Genomic DNA, 14,545 nt, shown 5'->3' with positions numbered 1-14,545 from the left:
TAATATCATATTACATTTAAATTAAGATTAATCGTTGACATGAAAAATTTTTTACATTTTATTTAAACTTATGTTAAAATTAAGAAAAAAAATTATTTAAAGTTATTGAGAAATTGAAATCAGTCAAAAATATTAAATATACATATGATTACGATCATCAATTAACTTATTTATAAAATTTATTTTTATACAACTAAAAATTTTCAAGTCATAAATATCATAAAAATAAAAATCACAATTTTTTTTTTATTTAATGTCAATAACTATTTTTTAATTGCCCATAAGTCAATTAATTTAAAATAATATTTATTTAAAGGTAATAGTTATTTGAAAAACCGTAATTTGAATTGAAAATTATTATTATTTTTTTTTTTTTTTATGTATAATTAGTTTTTAAATAGGTAAAATTCCAGAGCCAGGCTTAAATAAATTCACAGTAATCAAAAACTAAAAGGTCATCGAAGAAAAAGTTATAACTATATTTTGAAAATTTTTTTAATTTAAATGAAACTCAATATCTTGATGAATCGTATAAAACATGTATATTGGTCATTCTATGTCAAATTGACCAATAGTTGGAATCGACCCTTTTCAATTTGGACGAAATTTGGTCAAAACTTTTCTTATATCATAAAACAAAGATTTGCAAAAGGAAAAAAATTGAAAAATTTTTTTTTCAAAGTTATTTAAAATTCAAAATTTTACTATTTTTCTAATTTTTCAACTTTATTTTTTAAATATTTCGAAAACTATTATAAATACAGAAATGGTCTTTTGTTTGTTTTAAAGGGGACACTTAGGACTATTGAAAAAAAAGTATTTTGGAAAAGAATACCAAATTGTATTAAGACTAATAATTTTAAAAATTGAATATTCAAAAATAAAATATATTGAGTATCTCTCAAGGATTCGATATCCATTCTGGCCAATTTTTGATCTGTTCAAATAATTTAGCTCCAGGACTTAATGTACTCGTGACTTGATTTGCTCCAATTACTTTTACATTAGGCCTCAACATTCCCTCATGTTTTCCACAAGAAATTAATTTAACAGCTGCTTGTAACATGTTCTCACTTGCTTTGTGCGCTAAATTATTTTGTATTAAAAATTTATAAACTTAATTATACAAGTTGCATAAGTATAAATAGTAATTATAATTTTCAACAAACTTTGATACGATCCAATAAATGCTATTCCTATTGATTTTTTGTTCCATCCATACGTATGAGCTCCTTCTTTATTCCAACCAACTCCTTCATATACATTACCATCTCCTCCAATAAAAAATCTATAATTAAAATATTTTTATAATATTAGTATCGATAAAACAATTGATCGATTTCAAAATTTAATCAACTCTAAAACTCAATAGAACGCGTCGATTGCCGTTTTTGAGTCGTCCTGATTGGATGATTCGTTCAAGAGACATCGCTAGAGACAGAAATGCTAAAAAACGGTTTTTTGCAAATGTCTTCAAAACAACTGAATCAATTGATTCTGAAACCTATTTAGCTCTAGAGCCCGATAAAACGCGTCGACTGCTGTAGTATTACACATCAAAATCAGTTGCTTTTCTTGTTAGAGATATTGATGCCGGAAAATGTCAAAAATAAGAATTTACCTTATTTTCCTTAGATACCTCATAATATTATGTACCAAATATTTTAACGATTATACCAGATTTTTATCTTCATGGTCTCTTTTTAACATCGCATACATATATATATATATATATATATATATATATATATATATATATATATATATATATATATATATATATATATTGTCATCAAAACATTTAAAAATTACTGTTTTCTGAATTTTTTTCGGTTATTTCATATTTCGGAGTTATGATCGAATCCAAAACTCCTTCCACTCTATCTTGATTACTTCCATTTCTTTCTGTTTAAATATACACGTTTACTTAAGAACAATTGTACCCAAAAATTTAAAGTTACATAATTCGGATTTATTTTTAATATTATGAATTTTCATATTTCAAAACAAGACATAACTTTCTTTGAGCTCCAACAGTTCAAAACAAAAAATGTACTCAAGAATATTTTCGAGCTTAAAAATGTATTCACAATAATGTTTTCGAGCTCAAGGAACCCGGGCCTGCAGGGTCAACCGTTCTCCAGATTTTTCTTTTTAATAATGCTATCCTGATGTGGTCCTAGTAACTTGATAAGGAACTCGTCAGTTTTTCTTTTAAAAGTAAACCTAATGTTAACCAGATAAGGTACTCATGGTACTTCAGACAAATCAGGAAAAAATTGTAGTAAAAATCCAATGGTTTTCGACACAATTAGTCTCATTCATTTAAACGATTATCAAACTAATCATTTGAATTTATAAACATACCACTATATATCGATATTACAAAAATGTGCTATGAATTATTAATACATATTGTACCACAATTTATGTATCGTTAACTAAAAATCAAAATAACTTTAAATTTATTCCAATTATAATAGTAAAAATTCACTATACTATAATTTTACTGAATTTTAAATAAAATTTCAGTTGACTATTTCTATGATTAAAGAAACAAATAAATAAAATTAGAATTTAGTAACGAAATGAAATAAGAAAATTTTTTTGCAAGTTATAAAATTTACAGTACTTACGAAAATCCTACATCACCCCAAAGCAACTCATCCATATGATAATCTTGAATATTTCTCACACGGTTTGAACAAGAATCGATTGTTTCACATTTTGGAGTAACAGTATGATGAACAACAACATAAGCCAAAGGATTTATGAGATAATTTAAACTCTTAACTTCTCTAGCCTGCCATTGTGATCTTGAAATTATACTTGGACACGCGTCATCTCCTTTTACTAAAATCATAAAAATCATTCATTTATACTAAATAAAAATGGTTAATTATACGATATTTATTTATTTTTAAATAATATACAAGTATATACTTATTTTAATTATTAATATGACTGAACATAAATAAATCACTTTGCGTATCATTGCAATCGAATGAAGACTTACCCAAGATTTTAATATTATTATTATTATTTGTTTATTTGACCTAAAGATAAATAATTTGACTGCTTACATAATTGTGTATTTACCAAGCATCTATGAAATTTTTCCCTTCTGTATGTTATCATCATAAAAGTATAATATTTTTTATTTTAAAAATTTATCAATATCCGCCATAGAAGTGGCAGCACTTTCCACAGTATCAAAGCTGCTCAGTCGATTTTGATGACATATAGTACACATGTTTTTCTACTTATATATATGTATGTATAACCTTTAAAACATTCATCAGTATCTTTCTTAAAATTCATTAGTTCAAAATTTATATTTGAAATAAATAAATAATGGAAACTGTAAGACCTTGTGGATGTAAAGGTATAAGGACTTGTCTAATCTGTGAAGAGGAGTATAAAATTTTAAAATCCAATCCATTTGAAGAATTACGAGTAAATTATAATTCTTATAATTTATGAATTTTTATTTATTGATATTTTAATTTAATCAATTAATTGTAATTATAGAAATTACCTAGCTACGTTTATTGTCCTGAATGTGATCAAGCTTGGCCTGGGTGGGATATCAATATATACAAAGAACATCCAAATCATACTGGAAATCCTGTATATTATTCTGGAGTTTATATTAAGGTAGATTAATTTAAAATAATATTTATACTCTGTTTATAAACTTTTATTAATTTATTTTCTTTCAGTTAAATTTTTTAAGCGAAAAAGAAACAAATAATCTGATAACAGATATTGATAATTTACCATGGGATATTTCTCAAAGTGGAAGAAGAAAACAAAATTATGGACCTAAATGTAATTTTAAAAAACGCCGACTTAGTCTTGGAAATTTTAATGGTTTTCCGATTACTACGAAATTTATTCAAAAAAAATTATCACAAGTTCCACTTTTAGAAGGGTTTAAAACAATAGAACAATGTAGTTTAGAATATACTCCAGAACGTGGGGCTTCTATTGATCCTCATATCGATGACTGTTGGATTTGGGGAGAAAGAATCGTTACAGTAAACGTAACTGGAGATTCCGTACTCACTATGTCTCCTTATCAAGGATCTACTGCACGTTATAACTTAGATCATGTTTCCACTTATTCTTCAGTTGTTCCACAAATGTATTGTAATGGTAAAAATGTTGAAAACGTACCAGAGAATGCGGTAATTCGATTGCCAATGCCTGCTAAATCTTTAATAGTTTTATATGGTAATGCAAGATATAATTGGGAACATGCAGTATTACGAGAAGATATTCAAAATCGAAGAGTATGTATTGCTTATCGAGAATTTACACCATCTTATCTTCCTCTCGGACTGCATAGTGATAAAACTGAAGAAATTTTAATTAAAGCTCAAAATTTTTGGTAACTAAAGATACATAGAATCATCTCTCACTTTTTAACTTCAATATATGTTTAATGTAAATCTGAATTTATAACTAAAAATAATAGTATCTGATTACAGAAGAAAAATATTAACTTTCGTAAATTATTAATATTTCAATTCTTAACTGTCGCAGTTTGTAAAGAAATAAATTTTCAAGGATATATTTCAAAATTTAAATTTACTGGATACAAAAAGATAAACCATATTTTAAACATTTATAAATGATATTTTAATAATAATTTAATTGTTGACAAAATTAGTTAAATTAATTTATTGTTTTACATATTGATAATTTATTATGAATTAGGATAAGTCAATGTAAAAAATATTGTAAATATATTATCCTAAATAAAGTAAGTAGTGAATAATTTTTTATTTATTTTCTACGTTTTATTAAAAATATAAATTTTATTAATCATTGTTTTCAAATCGAAAATTTTTTCAATAAATGTATATAATATTAAGTTAAGAGTATTCACTTTAAATAATAAACAATCATTTTTTATAATATTACTGTTGTTATTATTATATTGCCTTTGAGTTTATATTGTTTTTTCACATAACAAAATTTATTATAAGTTAAATTATTTTTAATTTATGTAATAAGAATTCTAATTTAACAATATTTGGTAAATAAATGTATGTATATATAAATTTCTTCAATAATCTTCATTACCAACCTAGCTGGCACCGACGTCTTTTACTGATTCTGATTGCATGTAGATAACTGGAGATACAACAGAAGAATCAATTTTACCTAAAGGCTGATAACCGTTTACTAATTTTTCTCTCAATTCCCATCGTCGTCTTTCTCTTTCCGTTTTTTGTCTTCTTATTGCGCGTCCCAAAGTACAAGCAAACATAATACCAGTAATCTGCAAAATAGTTGACGATATTAATGGTAATAAAAATTTAATTTTTCATTAAAATCATATTTTGACAACAAAATTACACATTTCAATTTTCTAGGGCTTAAGAGGCCACTTAAATGTGCACAATTTCAAATTCAGGGTTTCGGAGAAAAGTCACTAGTAATAATACTATGCAGATTTTATTAAATTTCTATTCTATTAAGATATGTATTAGGGTGTGTCATACTAAAATAATAGTTTTTTCTTTTAGGCCTCATAATTTCAAATTTTACTTCGAGACCAAAAAAATATCCTCGTAATAAATCAGTTCAATATCTCAAAAATTAAGCTGGCGCTTAACAAGTTATTTTCTCATGTGGAATGAATGTAAAAAATTTGTTTTTTAATTTTACATTCGAAAATCTACAACAAAAAATTTTTTTTTCCAATTTTGATATACATTTTCTTGTAGGAAATTGAATACCCCGTGAATAAGATTCAAATCAAGTTCATAACTCCAACAGAAAAAAGCTACAGCCTTTTAAAGGTAAAAAAATATGGTTTTTTTTATAAGCTTCATTTCTTTTAATTTTTTCTCCATGAAATCAATGAAATTTTTTTCTTACTCTGACTAGTGAGGTCGTCTTGTAAGAAATTCAATTTTCTACAAAAAGGAATTGATTCGTGTTATTCGTAAAGTGAATAGAGCAAAAGTCACACGGCTTTGTAGTATGAAACTTTGAGTAGCTCGGAGTTCGAAAACAGCGGGAAGTTTTGAAGGTAGCCCGCAAGTTAAATCGTTTTCCAGTTTTTTTTTTTTTTACAAATTTCTCTTTCCAGAACGCACACATTAGAGTGACTCTATAAATCCCTTATTAAAAGAAGCGATTTAATCAGAAAAAACAAATTTTTAATACTTTTGAATACTTTCAAATCGCCTTATGGGTATTTAACATTACAAATCGTTTGAAATCACTTCTTTTAATAAGGGAATAACATTCAAGTATTCTTCAGTGGCAGCGTTTAAAAAATAATTTTTCAGACTTACTTGTATAAGCACGATAGCAAGAGCACCGGTACCTAGACTAATTGCACTCTGATTGATAATCATTGAAAGCCGTTGTATACATCCTTCTTCATACAATACACCATGGAACCTAGGATTTTGAAAACTTGACATCCACGTGTAACATGATTCAGGATAAATACTGGCTTTTGTCTCCATTAATTCAATACGTTCCCAATCAGATTTATCATAACTTCCACAACATTGGAGCTAGTGAAAAATGCATTTAAAATTTTGTTTAATTTGAATTAAATATCCCTTTTAAGAATAATTTAACGTAAAAAAAAACTAACATGTGATTGCATAAAATCAACAGCAGCTGTTGCTTCATCAGATATTTCGTACAGTTGCATAGTTGAGTTAATATTATTTGCTAAAAGACTCTTGATGCTACTTCGAAGAGCATATGCTGCCATTGCCGCCGAAATCTCAAGAATCAGTACAAGAGATAACGAAACTGCAAACTGATATGTTTTTTGTCTTATTTAATTATTTCATTTTCTCATGGAGAGTTATTCATATTTGAAGGAATGTAATGATAAGTTTTTTTTAGCAATTACTTTTTTCAAAAATTGACATCAATAAGCTTAAATTTTTTACTCAAACTGAGAGAATTTTTTGTTTTATTCTTTACCATACACTTTTTAAATGAAAAAAAAAATGACACAATTTAAAAAAATTTTAAATATAGTACGCATTCTTAAAAAAATTATCCAACCAAAATCATAGTCACAAATTACATACAAGACCGTGATCGAAATTTAAAAATATTTTCTTCTGAAATTCCATTATTATATTCCAGTCCCGCGCTATTTTTCTAGACTAACACACTACTCTCTAAAAATAAATTATCGAAATTTATTGCAAATCAGTAAATAGGTACTATTTCTACAGCTATAATTATACCACTAATTCAACCAATGGTATAACTGGTTCCCTGTGCATATTCACTAATTCTCAGTAAATTTTACTAATTCATTTTTAGAGAGTAAAATTGATTAATGAGGGCTCATTATTATAATAATTAAATTTTTATTCTCATGAACTAGATAAAACTGTAGTAACTAGTAAATTCAGAGTTAGTTAGATATTAAATGTCACTATACAGTATTACATAAATTACAAAGTTTTCAAATCATCAAAGATAATGAGAAAATTCGATTTCTAATGATAACAATAAGAATAGCTCTTTTAAGAGTAAAATAATATTTTCTTACTGTTAGAACCATGCAAGTACTTTCTTTGATCGCTCCATAACAACCGAAGAAAGCTATAATAAAAATTAAACCACCTACGAAGATGAGAATCATTGCTGGTGATGAATACCTCGGATCTAAAAAATGTCTGAAATCATCGTAGACCGTGTATATTGTCATACCAACGGATATTATCATCACACCTGTTAGCTGTAAAATACATTAGTTATTTTCATAATTATTTCATTGCTACAAAATCAAAGGAATCATTGAGATACATTATATTTGAAATTAAAAAAAAATGGTAAAATATATAAAAACATAAATATATTTGCGACATTGCAGACATTGATATTTATCTCTTTATACGATGAGTTGAAGTTAAGTTAAAAGATAAGATAAGAAGATTAAAATCATATTTCAATGTTTTTTTTTGTATTTATTTAGTTTAGAGTCATTGTGTTAAATTTTATATTTATCGATCCATTTGCCATATGTACTGGCAAGGTATAATAAAGTCTCTATTGTAAATTTACGTCGTTGCACAAATGAAACTCGTCATATTGACCGTGTGACCGGTTGCATGTGCTATTTATTATTGACAGAGTCGTCGACAGTGTTTTCGTCATGAAACTGCCTACCAATCTGATAATTTTACAATTGCATTTAAAAATTTTTATTTCATGTTCCAAATTTCTATTGGATAATTAAAAGTTAATTTAATTCGATTAAAAGATTATTCCATTTATTCATATGTTATATATATGACAAAAAATCTATATATAAAGGTGAATAATCATTTTCTAGGAAATAAAAAAATATGAGGGGAAACATATTGTATCCACCCTATACCCGCAAAATGCAAGTCAGATGCATAACATTCAATTAAAATTTTATTCATAAAAATTAGTTCAATTATAACTTATATCAGTTTAAAAAAACGAACGTATCATAATGAATAAAAAAACATTTAAATAAAAATTGAATGCATTATAACAAACGATTTCGTATTATCGTTACAAGGGCATGTAACTTATTCCTTTTGCGATATCAAAACGATAAAAATTTTTAAAAAACTGATAACATGAATATTTTCATAAATGCGCGATGCATCTAATAATAAATGAACTTCAATAGAATTGTCTGAAAATTAAGTAGTTGAAAAAAAGAGAAAATGAAATTTTTAAAATTATATCCCCCTGTTGTTGAAACTTATTATTATATCGATTTATAACTATTAATTTATTTAAAAAAATTTTAAACTATTATTTTTCATTTTTCTAAACATTTTATATTAAAAAAATTAAAATTTATTAACAATGAAATACGCATTTCGAATTTAATTAAACATTGTGACAGCTGTTGACAAAGTAGACTATATAGAAGTAAAAAAAAAGTCTAAAATAAATTTGTGAATAAAGACATATTTGATTGTTTTTTTTTATTTATGTTGCTAAAATGAAAATAATTGACATAAATAAAATATTATACTACAAACCACAAAGAGAGAGTTTACGGCACAGAGTAGGTATTTGATACATCGTAAACCAATATCCAAATGAGTCGCTGCCATTTTTGCTTATTTATTATTTTCGTTTTAATCTATTCAAAGTACACGCGGTTAAACAAATTTTCGTCAAAAACGTATACTTTGATACAATTCAATGGTAAGTTTTCTACGTTGCTGCACTATTAATATTCACTGGGTATGCAGCTTACATATAAACTGACAATGTTAAATTGTTATACTGTAAAACAGGCAAATAACGATCAGGTGCGCCGTCTGCTATCTGCTGATAATGAGACTTGAAAACATTCTAGCGAACGCCCAGAAAGATATGACGTTTTATCAAACCAAAGGAGTCAGTTAGAAATATAAATTGAAATACTATATATATCTACAATTACAATAAATATTTTAAAAATATAAAAATATATAAAACATTATATTTACTTATATATATGTATTTATAAAGAGTTGTAGACAAAAAAAATTTAATCAATTTTTAAAATCGTAATATATATATATTATAGAATATATATATATATTATAGAATATATATATATATATATATATATATTCTATTTTTTAATATCTAAAATAATAAGAAGAGATGTTTGCGTGTTTCGAAGTATAAAGGCTTTATAGTAAATATGACCATAAGATTTCATAGTTATTGGGTTTTATAGATTTTAATATTAATTTTATAGAAAGTTATATAAAACAAAGGAAATAGGCTGATAATGAAAATATTGGAAAAATTATAAATAATGAGTTATCTTAAAAATATATTATTTTATTATGTTTTATTCAAAATTATGACAATTTTAAAAATTAGTTATAGAATAATAAAAAAAAGTATTCTCAAAAATTTTAATTACATTTAATTTTAAATATTTAACATGGCTTTTTAACTGTCAATACTTAAAAAATTTATCGCTTCATACTATACAACAATTATATCTAGAGTAAAATTGTAGTCATCATTAGAAAGTGCATTGAGTTCAGTATTTACAAAATTATAAAATTATGAAAAAAGAAGTACTAAAATTTATCATTTATTTTTATTCGCTCAAGACATAATGCTCTTGTGTCTTTTTTATACTCTCAGTTTTATTCTTTCACGTTTATTTTACTGATAAAATGATCTCTAACCATCTTATACCCATATAATTCTGTAAAAATATTGACATTAGGTCTCATTATTTTAAACTAATATCGTTTCATGTAGCTTTTTTGGTAAATATGCACAAGTACGACTCCACCTATTCTTATTAAGCAAAAATCCAATTATATATATATTGCTTTAAAACACGTTTTATTATCAAGTATGTATCAGCGGATTGAAGATGTTTTTACATAATTAGATCGTTTTAATTAAGCATCAAAAATTTATAAGTTTATATATAAAGTTTAAAATATGCTTAATTTTAATATTATCTCTGAAATTTTTAAGTTCCGTGCAATCATACACTATTTGACATCATTTTCGATACTAGCACGAACCGAACTAAAACCCTGAAGCGGGATTCGCTCTGCACCATAGTAGTAGAGAGAAACGGATACCGCCCAAAATACTTACATCTTTGCGCTAGGTGAGGTTGTACACCGTAAAATTAATAAAATAACAGAAAAATGTCGATTTTCAAGTACTCAAGAGCTCCAAATTGTTGTAGCTCTAAGATCAACCTTTAAAACTCCACAGTCCATCATACGGCTTTATATAAAAATTATAATTATATATTTAAAAATTTAATTTAGAGAATTTGTAAGAATTCATGTTATTTTCATCAATTTTTTTTATCCTTTAGGTGCAACGTTTGGATAAGTATAAAGTGCTGTAGACAAAATTAAGGCCAGAAAATTTGATCCGCCGTGTAACTGAACACGTGGAAAAAGTTTAATTATAGATATTTAAGCTGTAACCAGATAGAACTTTGGAAAATATGTGGAGTCCCACTTTATCATATAAATCGCTTTCCTTTATTTTATTACAAATGGAGACATGAATAATAAAAGTAGATAAATAATTACATAAATAATATCTTTTCAGTAGATAAATATACATAAATTTAAAGAAAAAATGAAACAGAATAATTGAGAATTTATTGAATTTGAATCGCAGTTTTTTTTTTAACCCTTAAATTCATATTGTAGGATGCAGCCTACATAATATTCTATTGGTTGAATGTCATGCGCCGTTGCCTTAAAAAAAAAAAAAAAACGTCACGTGTGCATCGAGAACAGACTTATTTTTCAAATGCATAGAGATGTAGATCTACATCTTTTTATTTATGGGTAAAACTTCTATTTATGGGTAAAACACTTTGTACTATACATAATTTTTTTCAAATAGAAATAAAAAATCATGCATTTAAGGGTTAATTTTGAAGTTTCTGATTATTATTTTTTCTTTAAACAGTTTCATAATTCATTTTAATTGCTCTCGCTAAATGGATCGCAAACCAAATACCAATTGCCTATAACAAATATAATAATTAGATATTTATAAATGTATTATAATAAATGAGTTTCATCAAAAGATAGACTTACTTGAACAAATGCAATACCCAATCCAGCTCCACCGAGTTGAATCGTATGATTCTTAATAAAAGAACCGAATTTTTCCACACATCCAGTTCGGAATAAATCTTTTGTTGAATTGTTACAAGAAAAGGTACCCATTTGACCGGGGACATCAGGACAGCAACTTACTGGTACTTCTCCAGTTTTAATCCAATCATTTGGTCCTGTCGCGCCACAACACTCAAACTATATATAAATTTCATTATTTATAATACTCTATATTTTTTAGAAAATTTATCATTATATAGTTTTATTGACTTTAAAACATACTGTTCTTTGCAGATTGTCCCATATTTTCATAATTTCAGTATCATTTTTTTTATACTCATCCATAGTATTTATCATTTTTTTTTGAATCATATCAGCTGCATTGTTTCGAAGAACGTAACCAGAAATACCACCAGATAATTCCAAAATAAAGACAAGTATCATTAATGCTGAAAACTAAAAAAATTTTTAAATACATTGGTAAATTTTACTTTCATTATTTAAATTAAAATGTTAAATAAATATTTACCGTAACTATCATACAATAATTTTCTCTCACAGCGCCACAGCAGCCAAAAAAGGCAATGAAAAAAATAATGGTTCCTATAACTATTAGAAGTGATGGTACGGAGAAAAATTTATCATCCAAGAAGTGATTATAATTACTATAAATAGTACGAATTGTAGCTCCAATAGATAAAAGAATTATTCCGGTTATCTGTAAAAAGTAAAGAATAATGATTTATTTATAAAAAATGTTATTGATATTATTTAAAATTTCATAAAACAAATTTTTATATTTCAATGCGCAATACAGAAATTCATTATCATATAATTGAAATCATGATATCATCATTATGTCATATCTATATATATGTATATATATTGTTTTTTAATTTTAATATTTTAAAATTGAAACTTGAAATGTACGTTTTAAATGAATACATTGATATTTATCACTGATGTCTTTATTAAATCATAAAAAGATAAAATAGTTTTGCCCGAGTTTTAATCATGAAAAATAATTTGAACAAAAAATAAGGAGTTAGAGATTACGTATAATATAGAATATTCGTTTTTTATATTTTATTTTTAAATCTACACTATTTATGAAAAAATTTTGATTCAAGTTTTAAGAAACCATGTAAAAGAAAGCACCGATCGTTTATAGAAGAGAAAGATAAAATAGAAGAAAAAATTCTTAATTACATAAAATTTACTATATTTTAAATATTTGAGTCACTATATTTTGAAGTTAACTATATTTTGAAAAATTTAGATTCCATTCAGTCATCAAGCTCTTATAACTCAAATTGTGTTCTTCTTACATGAGCTGCGGTGTCCGAGCGGTTAAGGAGATGGACTTGAAATCCATTGGGTTCTACCCGCACAGGTTCGAATCCTGTCCGCAGCGGATTTTTTTTTCTTTTTTTTTTTTTTTCTCTTTATTAAATTTGTAATACATTCAAGTTTTAGTAAGGAAAATTATAACGTTATATGCATTAATACTCCATAGCTATAAGCTAAAGAAATGTTTGATTAACTACGTAATTATTATTCTTAGTTGTTATTGTTGTTAATATATGATAAAAATTAATGTAACAGAAAAAAACAAATAAATATATTTTTACACTATCATTACTTAAGTATAATTAATCTGAAAGCCATAATAATATAAAATTAAATATCTTTCTGTTGTTTTTCTTTAAAAAATTAATCATACGAATATAAATAATATTGTTATTAATAAAAAAAAAAAAAAAATCGATAAGATTGTCAGCTGAAATCACATATTATATGTATTTTTTACATTTCACGGCGCCGAAATAATGAATTTTTTTTTTATTTCTTTAAATTTACAGTTATTAAAAATGATAAATATGATTATAGTTTATTATACAGCTTTCCAATTGAATATAATAAAAATTCTTTATCTAGTTCTCTACTCAAGTGTCTCAATGTTGCGCCATATTTGCTTGCTTTATATAATGAAAATCAATAAATCGATATAAAATTTATCATATATTTATATAAATACATAATATTAATCATGCTTTATAATATACTATTTGCCGAAAAAAAAAATTTTTTTAATTTAAAATAAACTATTTTGATTTAAAACTTATTCTCAGTATAATGATAATTACGTCTTAATTATAATAAAGGTACTGATAAACACTTACAACAAAAATAAAGTTGAATATAAATAAGAGGTACTTGATGCATCGGGATCCCATCGGAAGCTTAAGATCCGTTACCATGTTGTCGTTTAGTTTTACTAATTTAAAAACAAAAATAAAAATTAATTGCTTTAATAACCACAACTAAGAAGACAATAAAAAAATGATAATTTTCAAATGGTTATATCATTACTTCTAACTTAAAGTGTATAATAAAATATATATTTTGTTGACACTAATACGTTATGATATGTTACTTCTACCGGGCGACTGTCTCGTGTATGTACTTGCTAACGTGTAACTTGTCTTGTGTATTGCCACAACGATTGCTCGTTACGTCGTTAATCTTATCAGGAACGTTCGAGTTTCCTAAAACCTAAAGCGTGTGCATTAGTGAGAGAGAAATAATACAAAAGTGAGGTCACATAGCATGTGCCTACTTTATAATGAAATTGTAATATAAAGATATAGTAGTGCGCATGCTTTATACAAGTTGCACGTCAGCTTGAATTTATTTTTAAAATATTAAACGCATTAAGCGGTAATTATGATTTTATTTTTCATACCGAAAATCATCTGTACTTTTTTAGTAGATTTCATAGAAATCTATCTTTTGCATTTGTCCTCATGGTGGAATTTTCGAAGAATTTTACCAGGTTCCAAAAATACCATTGGTTCAAAAGTTTATATATATTTAATATAATGCACCATGTTGCGATCATAGCGGCCACAATTTTTAACGGATCTTAATGAAACTTAGCA

At 25.5% G+C, this 14,545-nt stretch overlaps 3 protein-coding genes and 1 non-coding gene across 5 annotated transcripts; 2 read left to right on the top strand and 2 right to left on the bottom strand.

Moving 5' to 3' along the window:
- Nucleotides 1-421: 421 nt before the first annotated feature.
- LOC103577580 (peptidoglycan-recognition protein 2) lies at nt 422-3,216 on the bottom strand. 2 transcript variants are annotated; one of them, XM_008558272.2, is made up of 4 exons: nt 3,084-3,216; nt 2,637-2,853; nt 1,170-1,288; nt 422-1,086 (listed from the first exon to the last, which is right to left on the bottom strand). In XM_008558272.2, the coding sequence occupies exons 1-4, from the start codon at nt 3,139-3,141 to the stop codon at nt 902-904; spliced, it is 579 nt and encodes a 192-aa protein (XP_008556494.1). In that variant the 5' UTR covers nt 3,142-3,216; the 3' UTR covers nt 422-901. The 2 variants fall into 2 exon arrangements, with proteins under 2 accessions (XP_008556494.1, XP_008556495.1); XM_008558273.2 differs by lacking the exon at nt 3,084-3,216 and adding an exon at nt 2,944-3,020.
- Nucleotides 3,217-3,252: 36 nt separating this feature from the next.
- LOC103577579 (alpha-ketoglutarate-dependent dioxygenase alkB homolog 4) lies at nt 3,253-4,734 on the top strand. Its single transcript, XM_008558270.3, has 3 exons — nt 3,253-3,456; nt 3,532-3,657; nt 3,723-4,734. Exons 1-3 carry the CDS (start codon nt 3,355-3,357, stop codon nt 4,395-4,397), a joined length of 903 nt encoding a protein of 300 aa, XP_008556492.1. The 5' UTR covers nt 3,253-3,354; the 3' UTR covers nt 4,398-4,734.
- Nucleotides 4,735-4,951: 217 nt separating this feature from the next.
- On the bottom strand, nt 4,952-14,086 carry LOC103577578 (uncharacterized). Its single transcript, XM_053739048.1, has 9 exons — nt 13,977-14,086; nt 13,787-13,881; nt 12,133-12,321; nt 11,886-12,059; nt 11,583-11,801; nt 7,550-7,738; nt 6,626-6,796; nt 6,315-6,542; nt 4,952-5,290 (listed from the first exon to the last, which is right to left on the bottom strand). Exons 2-9 carry the CDS (start codon nt 13,862-13,864, stop codon nt 5,096-5,098), a joined length of 1,443 nt encoding a protein of 480 aa, XP_053595023.1. The 5' UTR covers nt 13,865-13,881; nt 13,977-14,086; the 3' UTR covers nt 4,952-5,095.
- Trnas-uga (transfer RNA serine (anticodon UGA)) lies at nt 12,936-13,017 on the top strand. The gene has a single exon. It is a non-coding gene; the product is annotated as a tRNA-Ser (tRNA).
- Nucleotides 14,087-14,545: the final 459 nt, after the last annotated feature.

This window comes from Microplitis demolitor, chromosome 5 (assembly GCF_026212275.2).
Source record: "Microplitis demolitor isolate Queensland-Clemson2020A chromosome 5, iyMicDemo2.1a, whole genome shotgun sequence".
Taxonomy (NCBI): Eukaryota; Metazoa; Arthropoda; class Insecta; order Hymenoptera; family Braconidae; genus Microplitis; species Microplitis demolitor.
The sequence above is the reverse complement of the archived record's forward strand: the minus strand, read 5'-3'. Positions and strand labels throughout refer to the sequence as shown.

Excerpts from the sequence above, each read along its gene's own strand:
- LOC103577580 (XM_008558272.2), bottom strand. The coding sequence starts at position 3,141 with ATGATGATAACATACAGAAGGGAAAAATTTCATAGATGCTTGGTAAAT. Across the intron at positions 2,854-3,083 it reads CTTGGTAAATACACAATTAT|TAAAAGGAGATGACGCGTGT; the intron begins GTAAGCAGTCAA and ends TTATGATTTTAG. Across the intron at positions 1,087-1,169 it reads ATTTATTGGATCGTATCAAA|CGCACAAAGCAAGTGAGAAC; the intron begins GTTTGTTGAAAA and ends AAAATAATTTAG.
- LOC103577578 (XM_053739048.1), bottom strand. The coding sequence starts at position 13,864 with ATGGTAACGGATCTTAAGCTTCCGATGGGATCCCGATGCATCAAGTAC. Across the intron at positions 11,802-11,885 it reads GGGACAATCTGCAAAGAACA|TTTGAGTGTTGTGGCGCGAC; the intron begins GTATGTTTTAAA and ends ATTTATATATAG. Across the intron at positions 7,739-11,582 it reads TGGGTATTGCATTTGTTCAA|CTAACAGGTGTGATGATAAT; the intron begins GTAAGTCTATCT and ends TGTATTTTACAG.
- LOC103577579 (XM_008558270.3), top strand. The coding sequence starts at position 3,355 with ATGGAAACTGTAAGACCTTGTGGATGTAAAGGTATAAGGACTTGTCTA. Across the intron at positions 3,457-3,531 it reads ATCCATTTGAAGAATTACGA|AAATTACCTAGCTACGTTTA; the intron begins GTAAATTATAAT and ends TTGTAATTATAG. Across the intron at positions 3,658-3,722 it reads ATTCTGGAGTTTATATTAAG|TTAAATTTTTTAAGCGAAAA; the intron begins GTAGATTAATTT and ends ATTTTCTTTCAG.